At 45.4% G+C, this 22178-nt stretch overlaps 6 protein-coding genes across 6 annotated transcripts; all 6 read right to left on the minus strand.

Moving 5' to 3' along the window:
* Positions 1-1926: 1926 nt before the first annotated feature.
* PtA15_9A410 (uncharacterized protein) lies at positions 1927-3546 on the minus strand (the record flags this gene model as incomplete). Its single annotated transcript, XM_053172616.1, has 4 exons — positions 1927-2301; positions 2371-2591; positions 2656-2730; positions 2865-3546. The coding sequence occupies 4 exons, from the start codon at positions 3544-3546 to the stop codon at positions 1927-1929; spliced, it is 1353 nt and encodes a 450-aa protein (XP_053023838.1).
* A 2189-nt stretch (positions 3547-5735) lies between these two features.
* PtA15_9A411 (uncharacterized protein) lies at positions 5736-6416 on the minus strand (the record flags this gene model as incomplete). Its single annotated transcript, XM_053172617.1, has 3 exons — positions 5736-5938; positions 6011-6073; positions 6146-6416. The coding sequence occupies 3 exons, from the start codon at positions 6414-6416 to the stop codon at positions 5736-5738; spliced, it is 537 nt and encodes a 178-aa protein (XP_053023839.1).
* A 2093-nt stretch (positions 6417-8509) lies between these two features.
* Positions 8510-8996, minus strand: PtA15_9A412 (uncharacterized protein; the record flags this gene model as incomplete). Its single annotated transcript, XM_053172618.1, has 2 exons — positions 8510-8559; positions 8642-8996. 2 exons carry the CDS (start codon positions 8994-8996, stop codon positions 8510-8512), a joined length of 405 nt encoding a protein of 134 aa, XP_053023840.1.
* A 1526-nt stretch (positions 8997-10522) lies between these two features.
* Positions 10523-11321, minus strand: PtA15_9A413 (uncharacterized protein; the record flags this gene model as incomplete). Its single annotated transcript, XM_053172619.1, has 5 exons — positions 10523-10548; positions 10660-10716; positions 10830-10937; positions 11036-11089; positions 11186-11321. 5 exons carry the CDS (start codon positions 11319-11321, stop codon positions 10523-10525), a joined length of 381 nt encoding a protein of 126 aa, XP_053023841.1.
* A 1528-nt stretch (positions 11322-12849) lies between these two features.
* Positions 12850-13666, minus strand: PtA15_9A414 (uncharacterized protein; the record flags this gene model as incomplete). The annotated part of the gene is made up of 5 exons (XM_053172620.1): positions 12850-12888; positions 13008-13036; positions 13181-13288; positions 13390-13443; positions 13540-13666. 5 exons carry the CDS (start codon positions 13664-13666, stop codon positions 12850-12852), a joined length of 357 nt encoding a protein of 118 aa, XP_053023842.1.
* Positions 13667-16851: 3185 nt separating this feature from the next.
* On the minus strand, positions 16852-18586 carry PtA15_9A415 (uncharacterized protein; the record flags this gene model as incomplete). The annotated part of the gene is made up of 4 exons (XM_053172621.1): positions 16852-17004; positions 17111-17821; positions 17909-18377; positions 18459-18586. The coding sequence occupies 4 exons, from the start codon at positions 18584-18586 to the stop codon at positions 16852-16854; spliced, it is 1461 nt and encodes a 486-aa protein (XP_053023843.1).
* Positions 18587-22178: the final 3592 nt, after the last annotated feature.

Here is a 22178-nt window from a genome sequence, read left to right on the forward strand (position 1 = left end):
ACTAGGTCAGAAGTCAGTCACTCATTCGTACTTCACATCTCCTTGTCAACTTCCAAATAGCCATTCGGTCCAAATTACTCCTCTTATGCTCTACAACTCAAGCTTCATCAGTTTTAATGTTTTCTACAAACATTTATTTTTCTTCTTCATTTGGTTTTGCGTGTTGTTGGATCAATACCAAGTCACTCGTAATTTACATGCAACATCTCGGGTGTAAATGATGATGGAGTCGCTCCTAGGGGCAAGATTCTTTTGAATGAGAAACTTGCAAGTACTCAAATACTTCATGACAAAGGAAAAGATTGCTAAGATGATTGCTTAGGTTTGCTTTTTGGTCAACACAAGGGACGGGGACACAACTACATAGAGCAATGCAAACTACAAGCACTAAAAAAGAGGTTGAGTGAACGATGAGATGAGATTTGATGTAGTGAGCGTGCATTGTAGATTTTTCTGGCCAAAGCAAGCTAAATACAGCGCGGAAAAGAGACAGCTGATACCAGGAACATCAAGAGGAGAAAACGGTGATACTGGCTAATCCAAGCGCAAATAATCTATCTAAAAACTTTATTCAGAGCCACCTGGGATTGGGATGTATTCAGAGTGAGGAGTCATTGATCTCTCCTTGCAAAAATGACCGGTCGAGTTAATAAGAGCAAGATTCTGTCTGGTGAGTATGCGGCGGTTGGGAGCGGGTGAAGCGATTCCGTCACCCAGCTCCGAGGACGATGTATTGTCTTCAGAATCTGGGACACGGTTCTTAGATTTGCGAGCATGGAATTTGGGGTTCAGTTTCTTGACTCCCTTAGAAGCAACGGGAACTTTGCAGCCATATCTCTTCACGCCCTTTCCTGAGGGATCCTTACTAATGATTTGGCTCCCGTTGAAGCCAACAGTGATGTAGAGACTGTAAAATGAAGATGTGTCTGGTGAGAGTCGAACTCACGACCTCAGCTAAGCTGAGACACATACTAGAGTGCTGCCTTTACCAACTAGGCTACAGACGCTTGTGGCTGCCAGCTGGGTGGTTGGTTGGTAGTGCTCATGGTTCAATCTGACAGCCCTCCATACTGTGGTGATACATCATGGTAGCAGACTAACAGACAACTCAACACCCCCCCTTGCTACATGATGGGAAGTGGGGATTGACCCCAAGAGAGAGTGGGAATGAGACCCAGGAAAGATGATCAGCGTAGGGATTGAACCCGTGATCTAGATGTAGGCTTATAGGGGTTTGCGTGGTCTTACAAGTAAGCATTCACAAATTCATCAAGTCTCTATTGTAAGCGAGTAGCGCTCAGGTAGCTCTGGGCTCATTGCCTGTAGAGACTGTAAAATGAAGATGTGTCTGGTGAGAGTCGAACTCACGACCTCAGCTAAGCTGAGACACATACTAGAGTGCTGCCTTTACCAACTAGGCTACAGACGCTTGTGGCTGCCAGCTGGGTGGTTGGTTGGTAGTGCTCATGGTTCAATCTGACAGCCCTCCATACTGTGGTGATACATCATGGTAGCAGACTAACAGACAACTCAACAAGTGATACCTGGAGCTTCGTCTTCATCCAAGTCAGGCTCGCGCCCAATGATGCTGATCTGACCTTCTGAAGAATCAGGGGGAGGTGGACCAATAAGTCGGACCCACCCGTTGGCAAAGGTTGTCAGAATACGGCAAGTCTGAGCGATCCGCATATCTGATGGCCGGGCACAAAAGTCTCCCGGTACAACACCCTTGCTATTTGGGTGGACCTGCAAGGTAACATCGAGTGCGCTCAACTTTTGTACGGTTTTGGTACCTGGCCAACCACCAGTCCAGACTCCGTGGGTAGCTATGGCTGAGGAACGAAAGAAATAAGTGATCAATCAATCGGAGAGGTTGGCTACAGATGATGAATGGTACAACTTACACAGCGCTTGCCTGAGCTTTGCTCAAATTTCTGCTGCATTGGCAACCTTACTACCTAATGAAAGAGTTGTAAAATAAGCGGTATATCTCAACTGTTTCAGTCGAATCAAAGTTAACTTACCAAGATTGTACAGACAATCACCATTCTCAGGATCTTTACCGGAGCAACGTTTGCGCTTTGTGCTTGGGCGAGGGTAGTCACCCGAGATTTCTTTGACCGCTTGTTGGCCGTTGATGAAGTTGTAGAACAACTGGAAGGTATTAGCACCTTTCTCCAGCACATCGAGGAATTCCTCAGCCAATATGCTCCCCCCGGTTATAAGTTCAGGGTTGTCAGGGTTGCGCGAAGCCAACACAAAGAAACCTTCAACCTGATGCGAAGTGCTCAGATTTTTGAGCTGAAAAAAAGAAAAACATAAGTTAGTTACATTCATCAGAAAGAGGGGAATGAGCGTAGTTTCACTTACGTTGCGCTTCATTTTGCGGACCCACATGTTGAGTTTGAATCGTTCACGTTTTTTCCACTGAGTGACAGCAACTTTGGATTGCTTGGAGCCTGGCGCGACATTATCAGGTGGAGATATGGTGTCAAAGAACTCTTGATCCCGCCACTGATCTTTTGTCTCTTCATCCAACTGCTGCCACAGCTCTCCACACTGCACCATTCGGTCGGAAACGGTCTGCAATTCTAGAATAGAAAGGTGGTCAGGAGGTGACCTTTGTAACTTGGAAGCAAAATAAAATCAACTTACTATCGTGGTAAATTGGGCTAGCAACTTTGTTGTAAACACAGAAGTTGTTGAAATTGGTTGGTCCTCGGATACGGACTTTGTTTCCAAGGTAATGAAGAGCTGGCTGCGGGTACAATCTCCTATCGATGACAATGAGGTGGACAGACCTCTGATACTGACAATATGCCTCTTCAAGGGCAAGTTTGTCATCAGGAGTCAGGCAGACATACATAGCGTATTTGGTTGCGCGGTCGCGGAGTCGGTCAAGGGGTTTGGTTTGAATCTTCTCCATAACTTCGGGGGGGCATGTTGCCTTTTGGATGGTGGAGAGTCGTCAATTGAGTCTTCCACATTGGGGTCATTTGCAGGGCCGGGTTCCTGGGATCGAGGAGCATCGGACAACGGAATGCGCATCTGGGTTTCTGCTGAATTAATTTCGGCAGGAGCTGCTGGGGTTGGCTCAGGTGGGACCACATCCTTGGCGCAAGGACGAGAAGGCGCTTTGCGACGTGGGGCACGCTTTTTCGGAGGCGGTTTCGAGACAGAAGGGGCGGAGAACTGGAAAGATGGATTTCTTCCAGGAAGCGGAGATGAAAAAGTGTATTTGAACGGAGAACCTTGCGGTGTGGACTGCAACAATTGAGTAGGGGGTGCAGCGCGCTCGAGAGGGGATTGCAGGAACAGAACTTGGGAATGGTGCCCCTGCGGGCCAATGTGGCCAGAGTAGTTCGAGTGAGAGGCAGGAGAGTGTGAAAGCTGGACCGGATTACCACGCGCAGCGACTGGGAAGCCAGATGAATTCTGAAAGGATTGGTAATCATGAGGGGAGGCGCTGATACCACGCGAGCAAGTAGGGGCTTGAGCAGGATTTCCAAAGAGGTTTGGTCCAACGTAAGAGTTGGGGTGCCCCATGCCCGGAGAGAAACGTCCAAGGGGGTAAATCTCAGATCCAGATTTGCTGACGCTGGGAGGTGCATGGTGGTGTTGGTGAGGGAAGAGAACCGGTCAGGTGAGGGAAGAGATCCAGTTGGGTGAGGGAATAGAACTGGTTGGGTGGGGGAAGATAACCGGTCGGGTGGGGACAAATCACAGCCTACATAGATGGAAGGGATGCGGGCATGGATCGGTGAGGGATCTGGCAGGGCGTGAACCGGCTGGGCTGTGGTTGAGAACGTGTGATCCGCAGTCATCCGCAGTGACATGTGGTTTTTTTTTACGGACCATTTTGGCTGAATTGTGGTTATTGACCCTCCCAGAACATTCCATGTCATTCCATCCCTGGTTCAAGGAAGCTTTCGTAAAAATGTGGATCATGGAATAACAGCGCTGCGCAGCGTTCCATGACATTCCATCATGGTTGATTGGTAGGACAGCAGCACACAGAATTGAGGAAGTTTGATCAGTGTTTGATTAGATTCCTTTGTAGCAGGGGGCACCTGCGGAGAGAGCACCTGAGGTTCACGGCCGCAGGTGCTGGCACCTGAGGTTCACAGCTGGATGTGCTGGCACCTGAGGTTTATGTCTGCAACTTCGCCCATTTGGGTGTAACACAGTAAAATAACCCAAGTTTTATTATGTTGAATACTACTATCAGGCTTGTCAAAATTTGCTATCAGGTGCAGGCTTGCTAAAATTGGCTATCAAGATGGATTTCCTGGTGTAACTGAATATAGGACAGCAGCTGAAGGTACCAGAAACCAATGAATGCTTTTTCCTATATATATGAAAAAATCAAAACTGAACAATATGCTAAATAGGCCTGCAATCAAATATAAATTGCTAATTTAATAATTCAAACCAATTTTATTAGTTAAGCAATAATCATTCACAATTAATGTGACTTTCCAAAATGGTATAGGCAGTTTCAATTTTAGGATGGTTCACAAACTCTGCAAACAATCAAGAAACAGTGAAGCGGTTTAATCAAATAAAATTAATTATATAACCATGTGTGAAAATTGAATTACCTGATAAATTTAATTTATCTAATTATATAACCATGTGTGAAAATTGGATTACCTGATAGATTTAATTCATCTTATTTTACAATGTAAATAAGGTGTGGATGAATGATTAAGTAACATGATTGACATTGACTAAAAAGTTATTCAGTATAATCAAGCTGGTGTTCCCAGCTCTTGAAATTGGTAGTCAAGAGAATAAGGGTGGCAGAATTAATAAACTGGTCAGATTTTGGTGTGATACAATTGAAAATTAATAACTATTTATATCAACTGTGCTCTTGGATTACACATTAAGTTAAATATGATTTTTGATTTAACCTACAGATTCAAACAAGATATGGATCAATGATGAGTCATATCATGTGAGATACCCATTTCAAGGGTTGTTGGGCCAATATTTTTCTGAAATAATGGTAACAGTATCTTTACTGGATGAATATTGAATTTTATTCACTTGTTGTTGACAGCAAGGTTTTCATGAATTACCTTTTACATGCCCCTGGAAAAGAAGTGGTACCTTTGAAGCTCACTGTGCCTGTTTGCGTGCAAACAGACTTGGCAAAGGAGCGTGTTGCAAGCATTTATTTGCCTTGTATTTGTGTGCAAGCCTAGATATTTCATTATTTTATCATCTGTTTGTGCACAAATGGAAGAGGCCAGCAGGATGTTTCAATATTTACCGTGTCCATATGCACCCAAAAGGACAAGGTCAAAGAGTGCTGTGACCGTTTGGCGAGGGGGCTAACACAACAATTTTTTCAAATTCAGATTTGAAGACAAAGGTGTTTTGCACGGCCAAAGAGTTTTTCAGATTGAGAAATTCTCTGGCACCGGAATTGATGTTCAGCTCAACAGAAATATTTTGATTGAAAAACTTGCAAGCAAAAAATGTATACAAGAGAACAACTGCAAATTAGAAATGAGCGCTGAATTTTGCTACAAGACAAACAGCAAGCAATATTTGATGATCTACGACTCAGCATCTGATATTAGGTCGTCTTCAACATCTTCTCCATCATCAACATTTACATCTAGAACTGCATCCTCAAGGATTTCATCAATATCAGGCGCTGGAACGGTCTGGGATTCAAGTTGCTCAATTTGTTGAATCGAGGTATGCCATTCGGAAATTGAGTGTCAATTATTTATAGGTTGGCAGCGCAACCATAGCCAAACTAGATTGTCTGACCAATCGCAGATCAATTCCTCGTGTTCTTTGAGTCGGAGTTGTAGCTCGCTGCAGATCACCTTCATTTTGGCCTTGCGAGTTAAATCGCCTAGCATGATGTCGTCAATCCAATCAGTATCAAGATTTTGAGTGTTTTGAAGCTGATCAACACCTGTTAAATCACGACCAATGTTCTTCAATCATCAAAAGTTTAACCTGGAGAAAGGCTGTGGCAGGAACTTACGAGTACTGATGTAATCAATTGTAGTTTTAATCTTGGTATGGTGGGCAACAGCCCATCCCTTAGCTCAAGCCAATTCTTGTGCGATCAGTTCAAATTCTTCCCGTGTTTGTTGAAGGATTAGAACGCAGTTAATACCTGTCCGAACATCCGGGTCTATAGACCAAGGTGCACTGGAATGGTAGTATAAACCATTGTTCCAGAACCTGTGATCCATGGGCCATTTAGAGAACGCCTGGTACGTAAGGGGGTGATCTTCGGCATCGGATAATTGCTGATTGGGGTACTTAGCCTTATATTTTGTGTAGAGTTGGTTAAACGCATTGATGACTTTCTTCACAGCTGGCTGTCGGGCCTTCATTGCCTTGATAATTTTTTCTTTTCCACAAGTTCCGATTCGAGACCCCATCGAGTTGATCAGTGGTTGTCGCTCAGCATTTAGCTATACAGCTTGTACAAACAGTTCCGCGTTGGCATCCCAGAGAAGGAGCCTGAGTTTCTGCTCTTCGGGGTCTTTAGGTCACAGTATTCATTCATTAGTTCCGTTGTACAACCCAAGAACTGAACTATTTAGCTTACCGCCAGTCTCCACTGCGCTACTCCCAGTGATTTCTTCGCGTTCTATTCTCAGTGTTTCTGAATGTTTGACAATCGAGTCCATGAGCTGACAGATCTGATCTGGACTTTTGAGGAAGATTTCTGGGCTTTGAAGACGAGCCCTAAAGATATAAATTGCTTGTTAGAACTTTACATGAAGTATATAACCAATAGTAAATCAGCTTTACCTCACATGCTCCAAAGTTTCTTCTTGCTTGTACAACGATACCAGTTTTGCTCGGCGCGTTAGCTCTTCCTCATTATGGTCTCCTTGGAAGCTACGCTGGGCAGCCCACTGTTGCTTGAAGAATTGGACAGTGAACTTACGGCCCTCTGGGTCGTGGGGGTTTTGCTTACCAAGCACAAGGCTTAGATTTCTTTGAGTCTCTCGGCGGCGGCAAACGGCAAGAGCAAATTTTCTTCGCAGCCAAAAAGCTAGATTAAACACAGGTCAGATTCATAAAGCGGAACATGATGGACAAAAACGTACTGAGTTTCTTTATGGCATGCTGGTTGTAATGTTTAAGACAATGGGAGATCGAGCTCAGACAATGGTTTTGAGTGGCATATCTCAAGGGGCTGGCCAAAGGGGATAGATAGGACCACATTCTATCTATGCCCTCTCCATCGGAAAGTCCCCACCCTTTGTTAAAGCATGGATGATATTCCAACTGGCAGATCCAGTTATGGACATACGCATGGAATACAGATGTACCAAAGCTGATTCGGTTGCTGTCTTCTGGGAGAAGACCCCTCTGATCAGCGAAGAAATGCAGTGACAATGGAGTAAGGTAAGTGTGCGGTCAATCTTGATAACAAACCGGTGTTGAAAGGACAAACCAGCCAAATATACTTATCCATACTACATCCAATGTCATACAGTATCCCAACTTTCCGAGTTGGTTCGACCGTGGAGAGGACAGACTGAATCAGAGCCATTGGGTAGTGTCTCTGCTCACCCGACCTATAGATGTTAGCAAGATGAATTGCTCTATCATGCCGACAACAGCAGCCCATGAGTCCAGTGTCGTCGCATCCCTTCCATGTAGATTTGTTTCGTTTATCGTTGGCGGCCTTGTGAGATTCTGCACATCAATTGGTCTATTTGGATAGGATGTTAGCTCGTGATAAAATTGAAACAGGTGAGAGTCATTATACCTGCTCAGCTGTCATCCCTTCAGACTCTTTGGCTTGGATCGAATTGGACGCCTGGTCAACTTCACTTTGCGGAAGAAAGATTTGAGGTGTTTGAAGGACCTCATAGTTGCGGCTTGCGTTTGTTTGGTGACGGTGCTGAAAATTGCCATCGAGGCAGACAATCAAACAATCTCGGGTAGATTCCGAGTAATCTTCCGGGTTGGGAGGCCTTGGCCCAAAGCAGGCAGGACATGATGTACATGCTAGTGTTTGCGCTTTACTCAGGTTGAGAGATCGAAAAACAGCCGCACTAGTACGCTCTTTGAGTAGACGAAAGAGATCAACGGCCGCTGTAAAGGGCTTTTGCATTTCCCTAGCCTGTAATCACATAAATTAACTCATGAGACCATCAGCCACACTGAACAATATATGGATGACAATACATTGAATGAAAATGACCTACATGTTTTGCGTTGCGAGCACACAGCCATTGAGAGCAAGGTTCAAGCCAAGCTGTTAAAGCAAGTGTAAATGGGAGAGCTCCGATATGGCAATTGTTCCATAGGTGATTATGGAAAATGAGGAGAGGTACCAAGAACGCTGTTTGGGGTTTGACGGGTGATCCTGCAATGTAACCGTGCTGAAGAAGCCGGACGCCATCCAGGGTACATTCACAAAAGTCGATAACCTTCCTTTCCTGACCTGATTTCTTAATGATGAGTGCTTTGTAGGAATACACAAATCAAATGATGTGCTCACCGCGTATGTCTACCAGATCAACTGATTGACTAGAACGTTTTGAGCAGGTTGGAGAGCAGCTAGAAAAATTGTTATACAAGTTGGGGCCAGACCAGCTCTTTGTGATAACTTTCAGCTTCATATACTCGGCGTGGAGCTGACCAAGTAGTATGTTCCAGTTGTATTCACGTGCTTTCTGACGGTATTGTTCTTTGTAAGAAGCCATCGCCAAATCTATTTCATCCAGTTCGTCTTCGGAAAAATTGCCCCATTCAGATTTGTCTTCAGCTTGGTTCTGATTGGCTGATTCCTGCTGGGCATCAAATGGATAGTCGTGGCTTGTCCAATCCAAGATGTTTCCAATGTCAGGAGGCTGAGCTGCTTGTTCACGCTGGCAACCAACTTCAGCTTGTCGCTGTAACCGCGATAACGTGGCTGCATTCCTGTCAGAGTAAACCTGCCTCCGGTGAGTCTGAGTGCGGTTTGCATTTTGGATGCGCATTCGGGTGGACGGCATAACCGGAGAGACTAAGCGGGTGAGCTGCTGGTGATGGGGAAAGTGGCGGTGGGTGAGCTGCTGTTGATGGGGAAAGGTACTTGTCTGAAGTGGAATGTACGTACCTGCACCCAGATGTTTTGAGCCCGGCGGGGATGGCGGTATTTTGTCTCGGCAGTTGAGGTGATGTGGGTTGGGGGATGTGATAAGGGCGGAGCCGGGGTTACATGTGGGTGATGCCGGTGTGATGCGGACGGGGGGATGTGATGTGAGCCAGTGGTCAGTCATGTAGCAGTAATGTCACCTGTAGTATGACGGGTGATGACTGGTGCGTCTCAGAGGTTGGACTTGGGGGAATTTGGCGGAGTCCGAATTGCAGGTTTTTTAGGTATGCTGGGTTTCCCAGGGTTTTTATTTTGCCTGCCAGAAAGGCGGTATGCAGGGACATAATATGGGTTTTGAGTTACCGCATACTATGGGGTTTAGAGGTGGCCACAGGTGCGCGATGAGCTGGCTCCGGCTGTTTATGCGCATATTTAGACTTGGTAGTCGGCACGCATTTCTCGAGGTGTGTCCCGGAGGAGACATATACGCCACTCTGGCTGACTGAGCCATCCATGTGACGTAAATAGGTCAACCTATCACGACAAGCTGTACCGCACACTGACAAAGATCCCTAGTGCTAAACGAAAACTGTGCCAGTCGCTGAGGAAAAAATCACGTTTGAAGGGTGGACTGATAGGCAGAAGCTATACCAGTCCCGTAGGTGGAAGATCTACTACCTTACCAGGCCACTGGTCAGGTTCTTAGTAAACTGGTACCACGCTGCGTACCAGTTGGCAGGGGTGAGGTATTTCCTGAGCAGTTGATATAAGATTGATTAGCCGAGGAGGATAGAAATCACACTCAGTGGATTGCTACAAGTTGAGTAATAGCAGTTCACCCAGAAGCATTCCTCTCCGGACGACGGTATATGCCAACCATCCAAGAGAAAAAAACTTCAACAATGGAAGGTTGATTCGGATCGGTTCCATTTTTCTAATTATGATGGTATCATCAGTGTTGCTTGGTAACTTGCTACCTTTAATCTCATGTTTTCTTCTCCTTAGGTTTATACCGTATTGTTGCCAAGTTGAATTATTGACGCGAGCTGCTTGCGTCAAGTAGGAAAGAGTTATGCAAGTTTGTAAAAACCGTTGACAGAGTTTTTGTGGGGTTTTTGGTAATGTTTGCGAAAAAAAGTCTGAGGATAGAAAGGAAACAGAAAGGGGCAATCATTTGGCACTCTGAAAGCGTTATTCTCATAGAACAATATCAGGCAATCTCCGATCACCAACAGGTCGAGTTTGGACAAACGGATGGCCAGGGCAAGTGAAGTGACAATCATGAAAAATAGGAGCATGTCACCGCCTCCAAAGCTTGAAAAGAAAAATTCATGAACTAGACATTTATCCGGAAGTTGAAGCCTGCTGGCAATTTGGTTTGCAGAACTCGAGACCAATCAAAGGTCTTTCTCGAGTTGTTTTGCGCAATTGCAGCCGGGACTCTTAGCTTTGAACACAACCGTGACATTCTTTAGGAGAGACCATAAGGCAAAAAAGAGCAATCTGATCAACTTGCGATTAATCGGTATAAATAATCGGGGGGAAATGGTTCCGAACAGACGAAGTAAAAGTTTACATACGCGCCGCTCCGGTAGTTTTGCCTGAACAAAGGTACGTTTGGGTTTTCGTCTGGCAAACTGATAACGATCCAGGCAATCGATTGAATTGAATAGTTTTCAAACGACCAATCAAATCATAGAGTCAGAAAATCACAAGATTGGTACCTGAAACTGGTGCATTTACTACATACCTTTAGACACAGCCGAGTCTCGACCGAACCCTATCTCACAGTACTGTGTGCTCGGCGCATCTGTTGGCTGTGTAGATGGATTGCCGGTTGGTTGACATCCTTCGGCAGCTGTGTTCAATGAGGATAACGAAAAACAATGAATTAATTCCTAGACTCATCTGTTTCTACCATTCTGGTTGTTGTGTGATTGAAATGCGTTGACTCACTAACATAGCCGGTGCACCCTTTCTTGCAGACGACATGTGGATTTTCGTTACAAGCTGGAGCAACAGATAATAGCGAGGAGAAATTCAGTTATCTTCTTGGTTTTCGATAAAGTAGCACTATCGTCTCTTCAATCATCAACGGTGACTTACAAGCTTGTGTTGTGTTGGCGCCGGAGTAATAGAAGCAGCTCTGGGTTCTTTCTTCAGGATCGTCATTTGGGGTAGCTAAGACGAGTTGGCCAATCAAAGCAAGAAGAGAAAGGCGGACTAATGATGGAGAAAACATTGTGATGGTAGGATTATGATAATGCCCTGTGTTCTGGAAGGTGTTAGATGATGGAGTTGGGAGTTGAAGAAAAAACCTGCTGGGGGGGATGAAGCGAGGTTGGCCGGAAGGAATAGGGAGCAAGGGGAAGTTCGCATCGCTCAATCGGGCACAATCTGGCACAATCGTGACTGGAAGTCTCCAGGGCCATGTTACATAGTCCGAACTGAGCTCAAGTCACGAACGGCACCGACTTGCGGCCGCATGGCGGAAACCAGCATTGAGTCCACACGTGTGGGTACCTATTCCCCTGGGCGAGAATGGCCAGGAACTTATGGCTAAGAACTTGACTCTCCAGGACCCTCCTCATCGAGGAAGACATCGCCGGCGAGCGCGTACACCTTGTTTCAAGCTAACACCGGGATGAATCACCTTCAACGAGGTGCAAGAACAGGGAGAAGCTATGAGGTAGTGTACCTTCTTGCCGAAGAAAGCATCGGCGGCAACCGGGAACGCTAGCTTGTGAGAGAGTTAGCCGGGTGGATTCCTCCTCAGCAAGGACCCTGTTACTGGCCTAGGTAGGTTCCTTTACACCAAGGCGACCGAGCAGCTTCAACTTGAAAAGGTGTACCCACCTAGGATACCTCATTGGCGAGCACCCTATACCCGCTCTTCCCCAGCCACTGGGGCAGTTTTATCCTTGCAGAACACCTCGGTTCTCTCACCGGGTTCCCTTGGTGCATTCCTGAGGGGAAGGTTGGAAGTGGGTGTTGCCAGTGCACGTCGGAAATTCATTACTCAACATCGCTCGCGGCATGTCCCGGATGGGACTGATGTAAGCCACTCCTCCGGCTGGCTGAGCCACAGCCGATCAGGGATGGACTGATACGCACAAGCAGCCGTCAAGCTATACCACTTGGCTAGATAGATTCCTTCCTGAAGGGCTTTTACCCTACCAGGCAGGAGCTACAAGGCTACCGGTGAGGTTTTTTCTAGGCAGCTGATGTCAGGTTGGGTATCAATTGGCCGGCGGGGGTGAAGTTCGATTCGCAGTGTGCAGTTGCATTTTTTTCTCATTTGCATGGTTTCATGGGTTTCGCAGGGTAATTTGCTACCTACTTCTGTTTAGTTTTCCTTATTTCATACCATCTTCACTTGTTGCCAAGTCGAAAGATGCACGCGAGCTTTCGTCAAGGAGAGAAGAGTTACGCAAGTTGGTAAGAACCGTTGATAGAGTTTTTGTGGGGTCTTCCTACTGTTTTTGTGAAAGGACATCTGAAGAGCAAAAGAAAATACAAAAGGGAAATGATTTGGTTAATCTGAAGACAGGGTTATGACTGCAGACAACGTTCAGCAAAAAGTCAAGTTTATGCAAACGGATGGCCAGGACAGAAGGGACAATCATGAAAGCTAGGAACATATCACCGCCTCCAAAGGTTCAAGAGAGAAAGTTATGAACTAGACATAGGAAGTTATAGCCTGTTGTCAACTTGGTTTGCATAATTCAAAACTGATCCAAGGTCAGTTTCTCGGGTCGTTCGGCGTAAGCTCAGCCGGGACTATTTGGTTGTAACACAACCGTGACAATCTGTGGGAAAGGCAAAAAAGAACATCGATCAACTGGCGATTCCGAGAACCTTTCTTGCTACTCAAGATGAAGAATTGGGGGAAAGTGGGTCTGAACAGACGAAGCAAAAGTTTACATACACGCTTCGCCGGTAGTTGTGCCATTACAACTGTAGAAGTGGGTTTTCGTGATGCAAGCTTTTAGCCATAAAGGCAATCGATTGAATTAAATTGTTTTCAAGCAACCAAACAAATCATGGAGTCAGAAAAATCAAAACTTCACGGCTGAAACTTGTGCATTTACTATAACTTACCTCTAGCCGCAGCCGTGTTTCGACCGAACCCAATCTCACATTTCTGTGTGCTCGGCGGACCTGCTGGCGGTGCAGTTGGATCAGCGTTTGGTTGACATCCTTCGGCAGCTATGTTGAATGAATACATGTAATCAAAAACGATTAATCAATTCCCAAAATCAACTGTTTCGACCGGTCTGATTGTTATTAAATGGAATCAGTTGACTCACTGACATAGCCGGTGCACCCTTGCTTGCAGACGACATCTGGGCGTTCGTTACATTCTAGGGCGAGAGACAATAGCGAGAATGGAAAATTCAGTTTTTCATAAGTTTCCATTCATTAGGACTATCACTTTTGAATCATCAACGGTGACTTACTTGCGTGCGTGGTGTTGGCGCCGGTGTACAAAGAGCATTTAAAAGTTTTTCCAGCTGGATCATCGGCTAAGACGAGTTGGCCAATCAAAGCAAGAAGTGAAAGGCGGACTAATGATGGAGAAAACATGATTGACTGTGGGATTGTGATAATAACCTGCTTTCTGGAAGGTGTTATGATGGAGTTGGAGTTGGAGTTGGGGTTGGAGCTTGAAGAAACAAAGCTGGAGGACGAAGGGACATTGGCACGAACGAAAAGTTTATAAGGTGACAATTCCTAATTTATGTATGTAACCCACAGTCCGCATGAACTGGAACTGCCCAGGGACCTGACAGTCCTGGCAACTATGACTCAATCGGACGCAATCGTGAATGGAAGTCTCCAGAGCGCATCATGCAAACTGAGCTCAAGTCACACGATCACCTCTGATCACCTGCAATCGGTTTTGGTCCACCACGAGAGCGATTTCGGCTCCCTCGGACCGACAACCCAACGACAAAGGGACACACGTCGGCCTACCGTGTGAATGCACGGCAGCACGGCGTCGGGGTGTCCCTCCTGTCGGGCTGCCGTGTGAATGCAGGGCAGCACGTCGTCGGCGTCTGCGACGGTCAGGCTGCCGTCCCTCTTGACGACAGGCGACCACCTCGGTCATTCCGCCGCAAGCCTGCCGGTCAGTTGCCTGGCGGCGACCCGGTGGCTCGACCCAACTCGCGCTGCCTGTCAGCCGCCCGGCAGCCGTCCTCGTCCTGGGCTCCCTCGGAGCGACAACCCGACGACACAGGACACACTGTCGGGCTGCGTGCGAATGCAGGGCAGCACGTCGTCGGCGTCTCGCGAAGGTCAGTCTTTTTTCTGACACATCTGATACTGGAGACTTGAGCTCACAGGGCTGTCAAACCAACCCGGAAGCTGTCTCGCCGAGGCTCAGAGCATCTCCAACGGTCCCTGGATCGCGCAGACCCTGGGTCACGGCCCTGGACCACATGTAACGGGGTATCCCAGGCTCGGTCCACAGCGGACTCGCCAGAAATCGAGACCCGACAACAGGCTGGACCAACTCGTTGTCGGCAAGACCACACCTTGCCCGTCAAGCCACACAAGTAGATGACCAGCTCCTGGTCATCCTTTCGATCCTCGGAGTCAAACGCCCGGTCATCCTATCGATGACCGGCCATGCATTGATCCCGGTCATCAATAGGATGACCCGTGATTATATTGATGCCGGTCATTGGTCTCGATGTCCGCTCATCTATGTTGATGCCCGGCCATCGGCCTCGATGACCGGTCATGGGATCGATGACCAGTCATGGGCATCAATGACCGGTCATGGGTATCAATGACTATCGATGCCCGGTCATCGGCTTTGATGACCGGTCATGGGTATCGTTGACAGGTCATCCTATCGATGACCGGTCATGGGTATCGATGACAGGTCATCCTATCGATGACCGGTCATGGGTATCAATGACCGGTCATCTTATTGATGACCAGTCATGGGTATCAACGACCGGTCATCCTACCAATGACCTGATGTGAGGATGGGCCGGTAGGTGATGTAGCGTTAGGTGTAGCATGTGTGGGGTGCGAGGTGCGGCCCAAGAGGGCCGAGTGTCGGGTTGGAGCAGACTCGCCACAAGTGGAGGGCTGTGGCGAGTTGAGGCGACTCGGGAGGCGTTTGGCGAGTCGTGTAGCGAGTCCGTTGGACCCCGAAAACTCGCCCGACTCGCTAAATTGGGGTCGCGAGTCCCGCTTTAGCGAGTCCGTTGGAGATGCTCTCACCCGGGTCAGGATGACCGCGTTTTGCCGCCGGCTTGCCGTCGAGGCCTCCCTCAGCGTAGCATTTCCTGCTCATCTCAGAGGTTATTCTTTCATGCGAGAGCTCGAGAAAAAAAATTGAAGAGTGTTTTTTTTTTTTGACAAAAAATGACTTTGCAAAAATTTGGATCAGCCCATCTTGAGGATGCTAGGCTGTATTCTCAAATTTCACCTGTTATCACCATTGGCCTTTGGCTGATCAGTTGGAAGATGCGGTGCCTCTGAGCATGGGCTGCTGATGGAACATGGGTTCAAGCTTCGCTGCGAGGATTTTTTTGCGGCGCGCCGAGCGTCTCATGCCTGGACTCTCACGGCCTCTCACGGCAGAGGTGCGAGTACATGATCCCATGCACTCATCACATGGTGGGTAGCTCGACGGCTGGGGCTGCCCAAAAACATAATCTCACGACCTGGAGAGTCGCTGAGAGATTTGTTTGAACAAGGGCAGCCTGTCGACGACCCGCCCCTGCTGCCGTCAGATATGCGGCAGCGCTTGTGGTCGGCCCGACACTGTGGCTGCAAACCGCGACACCACGACGGCGGCCAGCAGGAAGGTTTGGCTGGGTCGGGGAGGGTCAGGTTGCCGGCAAAAACAATCAGCAAACCGACGTCGGCGCACTCCCGTGGTGTCCTTGGTTGTGCTGAACAAGGCTGAACAGTTGTAAACTTCTCGCTGAAGAAAACATCGTTGGCAAACGGGTACATCTTGTTGATAGTCCGCTTGCCGGCAAGCGGCCCCTTTTGTCGGCCTTCCGTGCTTCCGTGAGAGGGTGCCGTCGAACTTAACTAGAAGTCCCTCCTGGGCCCGAAGCGCCCGCCTCCGAACTTGAGTCCGAAGGATGCCATGTCCTGCCGTCTCTTTGTTGAAGCAGATTCATCCCGGCAAGCGGGTCGGGTGTATCCGTCTGCGGTCAATGTCTTATTCGGTGAGAAGGTACAAGCAGTGCAAGGACCTTCCACTTCTTCCCGTTCTTGCCGAAGGTGTTAGTCACAGAGAGGGTCAAAAATTTGTTCATTGTTGGTAACCACTTTCGTTCAGGCATTCCTACCGAATCTAGGCTCCAAAAATGAGGTTCGTAAGGGCCAAGTTATTCCTGAAGGATATTTGCTTTGTGAGTTCAACTTCCGGCCTCTTACACCCCGTGATCGGAGGCAGTAAATCCCCCAGCACGACCAGCCAAGATGAATTGGTCCGGATGAGTGGGGAAAGCCAACATGATAGAACAGTCAGGGAAGAGATGTCCCAGCCCCAGTACTCATTGGGCCATTTCTTCCAAGTCTCGACCATCTCGCGCTGGACAGGTATGTTTACATCCTCACTCTGGCTGAAGACGCATGCAGACGCGATTTGCGGCCTATCCTGCCTTGATCTTAAAGATGAATTTAGGGCATAGAGCTTTGTGATCTTACTAACAAAATGCAAAACAATAACTTAACAAACTTGACAGGGAGGTACATGAACGGCTAAAGTACAATTGTGTTGATCATCGTGTCGTTTAAGGCTTCAAATCACACCAGTTGATTTTAGCCGACTTGCCGTATTTCTTTTCTAGCCATTCATTGGCTAGTTTGAAGTGATTATTCCCTAAGAATCCTCGATGAGCTGAAAGAGGTGATGGATGGGCGGATTTGAGAATCAAATGTTTTGACTTAATTTAGAATTCATAAATTTAATGGTCGAAGGCAGCTTATCAATGACACTTTCTCTACAAACTGAATGGGAGACAAAAAAAGATGCCGAAAATGTCTACTGACCTCGGATAGACGTGCCACTCGATCAGCGGCCCATTTTCCCCAACACAGAAAGACAACGCCTTTGCCGAATCCTGGCAAGTCTTGATTTCTTGGATCTTCGGCCAAGATGGATGATGGTGCATCATCATCTCTTCCCGCAACTTGTGATAATTTCGGCGTTGTGGTTGATTCCGCTAAATTGATATCCGGGGACGCTGGCTGCGATTCCTCCAATTTTTTGTCACTTGAAGGCTGGTGATCCGGATTTTCTGCGGTTATTTTATCGCTATGAGGTGCTTTGTCTGAATCGGGAACTGAAGCTGTGTGATCTGCGTCTGAAGTGGAGGCCTTCAGGGTTGAAACTGAAACCGGTGTGGGGGGGTTGGGGTCGAGAAGTGAGGTGGTAGACTGAGAACCTTTAGTTTCAGGTGGGCTAGCTTCGGACGAAGTGGGATGATCTAGTTTAATGCGTTTGGACACAGGTTCAATTGTCTGGTCTGCTTCCGTAGGCTTGATATCTTTTAAAAGTCCCAGTCCACCATACAAGTCAATCGCATCAACCACGGCATCCGTAAATTGTTCCCAGCCTTTGTTGGAATGCGAGCCGGCTGAGCTTTTTTTCACTGTCAAAGACGTATTGAGAAGTAAGACCCCAGATTCAGCCCAAGAGCGGAGAGTACCATGCCCAGGTGCCTTAAACTCCGGATATTCACTTTTCAACTCCTGGTAAATCTAGAGATTACTGAGAATCATCAGTTGTCGTAATAGACTGGAGTTTTTCATCCAGTATGTCAAAAAATAAATTCAGCAAGCACTCACGTTTCTCAAGGAGCCAGGTATAGGGATACCCTTAGGAACAGAAAATGATAGGCCATGAGCTTGGCCAGGACCGTGATATGGATCCTGCCCGATGATAACGACCCGGATCTGGTCTAATGGTGTAGCCCGACTCCAATGGTAAATATTTTTGGCAGGCGGGTAGATATTATTTCGTGGTTGATTGAGCCCCTCTGCAATCAAAAACCGCTTGAGATCGAGGAAGTATTGTTGGGTAAGTTGAGCTCGCAGGACGTGGAGGTAGGATGAGCCCAGGCCATGTTCGGGATCGATTTCCAGCGCGAGCAGCTCCTTGAACTCAGCCGATAGAGAATCTCGATAGGACTCTGAATCGACCGGCTGCAGCTTCTGATAGGATACTCGGGCCAAGCGTCCGGTCGTCACGAGCGTTCGAACATTCGATGTTTTGCCCTTGGACTTTGGAGCAGGCGCGGTGACCCTGGCTGATGAGCTGATGAAAGAACGGACGACATACATCTCAGTCCCCGGTTCCGCTTTGGAGTCGTTAACAAGAGTGCAACAAAAGGCTCACGTTGTGGTGGAAGAAACGCTCGGGGAAGAAGTCTTACTCGTGACTCCAAACGACGGATCTTTGGCGCCAAACATTTGAGCAATCGAGCGCTGGCGTTTGTCAGGTTTCGGGATCGCGCTGGGTGCCATGATGAACAGTAAAGCTGACGCTGGCCGTGACTCCCAATGGGTGGTCTACAAAATACGCGAACACGAGGCGCCGGGGATCCTCCAAACACCAGCTGGGGTCCCCCGAAAGACGGGGGCTCCAGAATTGGTGAACTGTGACATGCAGCTGTGATGAGAACAGCAGCTCTGTGGACCCCTCTGCTCACTGAACAAACATGTGTCATCTGCTTCATAAATGCTGCTTACTCTGCGTGAAAGGGAGACTTATGAATGGTAAGATTGGGCCCCTGCACTGCAAAAATTAACTGATTGGACTACTTCTCAGACCACCTGCTTTGCTGGTTAAAGCAGTTGTTGGAAAGGTTTTTCAGATGAGATTTTCCGCATCACCATATGGTACCCTCAAAATTGTGCCCTGCACAATGGGGATGTTATTTTTTTTTTAAAATTGGAAAAATGAGAAATGGGTGGAAACTTTTCAAGATTTCAAAAAGAGAATGACCAAATTGATTATTGGATAAAGGAGAGGAAGATCAAGAAGGTGAGAAAGAGAAGAAAAGCTAAATTTCTGAAGGAAAAAAAACTGAAATTCTTAGAGATCCTAATTCAGACAAATTGTTGAGACAGAAATTTTTGCACAAGAAATATCTGCCTTGATGTCCTGATTGGCTATTGTTTTCTGATGTTCTTCATCAAAAACCCTATATCATGACAGCAAATTACGGGCTGTTGACTTTTATTATTTGTTGTATAATGTGAAATTGAAATGATTTATGTCAAGAGGAAAATTCAAATTTTGAATCAGTTTATGTTTGAGATGAAATTTACAATGAAGTGTGATGTGTAGCCCACCTTTTGCTTTCTTTCTTTGTGAAATTCCATTATCCAAGCCAAGGTCAATGATATCTTCTGTGGGTATTGAAAGATAAAATTTATTAAATCAGATTCTCCTAAAATCAATGTAAAGCATTTGAATCTGATACATACTGTGTTTACTATCTGTTAGACTGTTTGGATTTCTCAATGATGAGCCTATTCTCCCATAATTTTCAGCAGTTTTCTTTCTGTATCCAAAGAGTAAATTTGGGTTTACATCTTGATTGCGTCCCAAACTTTGAACTTTGTTGTATCAAAACATGAAAGTTAGATTTTCTGCCTCAATTATTCATTTGATTTGAACTCTGCAAAGAATTGAAAAAAATTCCTGAAGTAATGTGAAGAGACCCCAAGCCAAGATTAGGACATTTAAACAATATCCTGCATGAGTTGAACCACCAAATATATATTTTAGTGAAATTCTTGGGGGATTATTGACATCTTTCAGTGGGCTGTATGCATATGCCTTGCATAGATCTTTGTAGAATAATTCTCCTTGGACCTTGATTGAGGAGTAATATGAACATATGAACCCTTCTGAAATCAGCTAGTACAAACTGTGCCAGCCCAATAACACAGGTTTTGTAATACATTTTGTTCCAGATTTCCAATAAGGATTCATCCATGGAAATTAGAATCCAGGAGTGGTATTTCTTGTGCTGGGTGACCAAAAAGTTATCTTCTCTTGCCACACAAAGCAAGGCATACCAGAAAATTTAAAAAAAGAAGTAGAGAAAATCCAAAAATCAAAGGGTCACCACCCATCTGGGGGGCCAACCAGTACAGTTCATCACCAAAATTTCCTTACATGCCAAGGAAGCTTTTATTTGAGGGATGAATTCTGTGGATTTGCTTTCCATAATATATATAAAATTGAATAAAACTTACTTGTTAAATCTTGAAGTCTTGAATTATCTTTTGTTGCAAGGTAGATAAGTCTGTTTGTTAGTCTAATTATCCTGTGAGAAGCAGATAAATCCATGGATTCCAGCTTTTTTCTCTGTATATAGTAGGAATTGTAGGTTTTTTTCCACCACTGGAAAGCTAATGAAATTGTTGTTCTATTTGGTTCAGATTGGTCTCTTGCATTTTCTGTGCAATCCAGTACCCAAGATACAACTTTCCTATCTGGAAAAGACATGGATGGTGTACGCAATATTTGGGTTGGCTGGATTGGAGATGATTCTTGGGAGAATGATTTTATCCTTTGAGAATGTTCTGGAGTTGATATGAACATTTTGTATATATCTATGGGAGTGAATGAGTATTGATACCTAAACTGCAGGGATCTCTTGTTTACCAAAAATAGATTTGATGTGACACAAAAATGTCAAATAAATTCTTCAAGAAATAGCACATACTGATAATCCTTTGAGCTCTGAATTTCTTCTTTCATTTCTCTTGAGATATATTCATGATTAGAGTTTATCAGATATTTTATTGTATCATAAAAAAGCTTCAAATTCAGATAAAGATCATCATTTTTCCCATGAGCAATGAATTTAAGCTCTGATATATCTGTTAACATCTCCTTGATATGATATTTGAATTGAATTTGTGACACAGCTTCAGGTCCCAGATGCATGAATATGCTCTCTTCATACAAGTAGTTCACATTGATTGATTTTCTCTTCAACATATCAATTAATTTTTTGATACATGGGGTTATGGACCGGTGTTTTATCTTGTGAATAGTGAAGAGATATTCAAGCTCCAACCTATCCCAAAAGTCTTTATCCATGACTGCTGATATCAAAAACACAGTTGAATCAATTTAAGCTCCCCATTTGGAAAGAATACAGAATCAATCAAGTACCTTGTAACAAGACTTGTAATTCTCCATACAAGGAGCTCTGAAGAATTCTAGACTTGAAGTCAATAGTAATAAGATATACCCCCATTATTTCTTTCTCAAATGATAAATTTTTCATGTGGTTCAAAAGTAACAACTTCCCCCTAGTACCCCTCAAAAAGTTCTTCATGTCCACCAAGTTGCACATTCTGTGCTTGATTGATTCAGAGAGGAACAAGATCATAAGTTTTCCCATCTTTTCATGCAAATACATATTTGATTGTGACAGTGAATTTGTGGTTGTTTCCAGTATTTTGCAAATGTTGTTCCATTCCCTAATGAATTGATGTCCTGAAATTTCACTCCTTGGGATTTTAGATGCAAAAAGGTTCATTGGGGATGGATCTGGTTGGTAAGTTTCTTCAAAAGCGGACTTCATAAGATTAAAGTGCTCCTGTAGTTGAAAAAATGTGTACTTTGAATTCTTCAATCCAGGATTTGATTTCATGGTCTCTTCAATGTCACACAAAATATTCCTGATGTAGTTTGCTGAATGTTCTATTGGAATTACTGCAAACAAAAAAATATTAGATTGGGTTAATTTGATAAAAATATTGAGCAACATACTTTTGGGTTTGGGTAAATGTAGGACAAACTCAGATCTTGAACCAATCAATTCATTATCCCCTAGAATATTTCAGATTTCACATGTTGTTTAAATTTCACAGCCTTCAAACTCATAAGATTTTTTAATATACATAAACAAATTCCTCACCTCTATAACGTTTTCTACTTGGCCAAGAATCCTCTATAGGTAATAGACAATTTCAGCTAAGTTTAATTTCCCAGAAATGTTTCACTTTTTTCCAAAATTGGGTGGGGAAGAGAATAGGTCCATAGAATGGGGAATACTAACTTTTCCTGCGTTCAAACTTTCTATGATTG

Source organism: Puccinia triticina, chromosome 9A (assembly GCF_026914185.1).
Source record: "Puccinia triticina chromosome 9A, complete sequence".
Classification (NCBI taxonomy): domain Eukaryota; kingdom Fungi; phylum Basidiomycota; class Pucciniomycetes; order Pucciniales; family Pucciniaceae; genus Puccinia; species Puccinia triticina.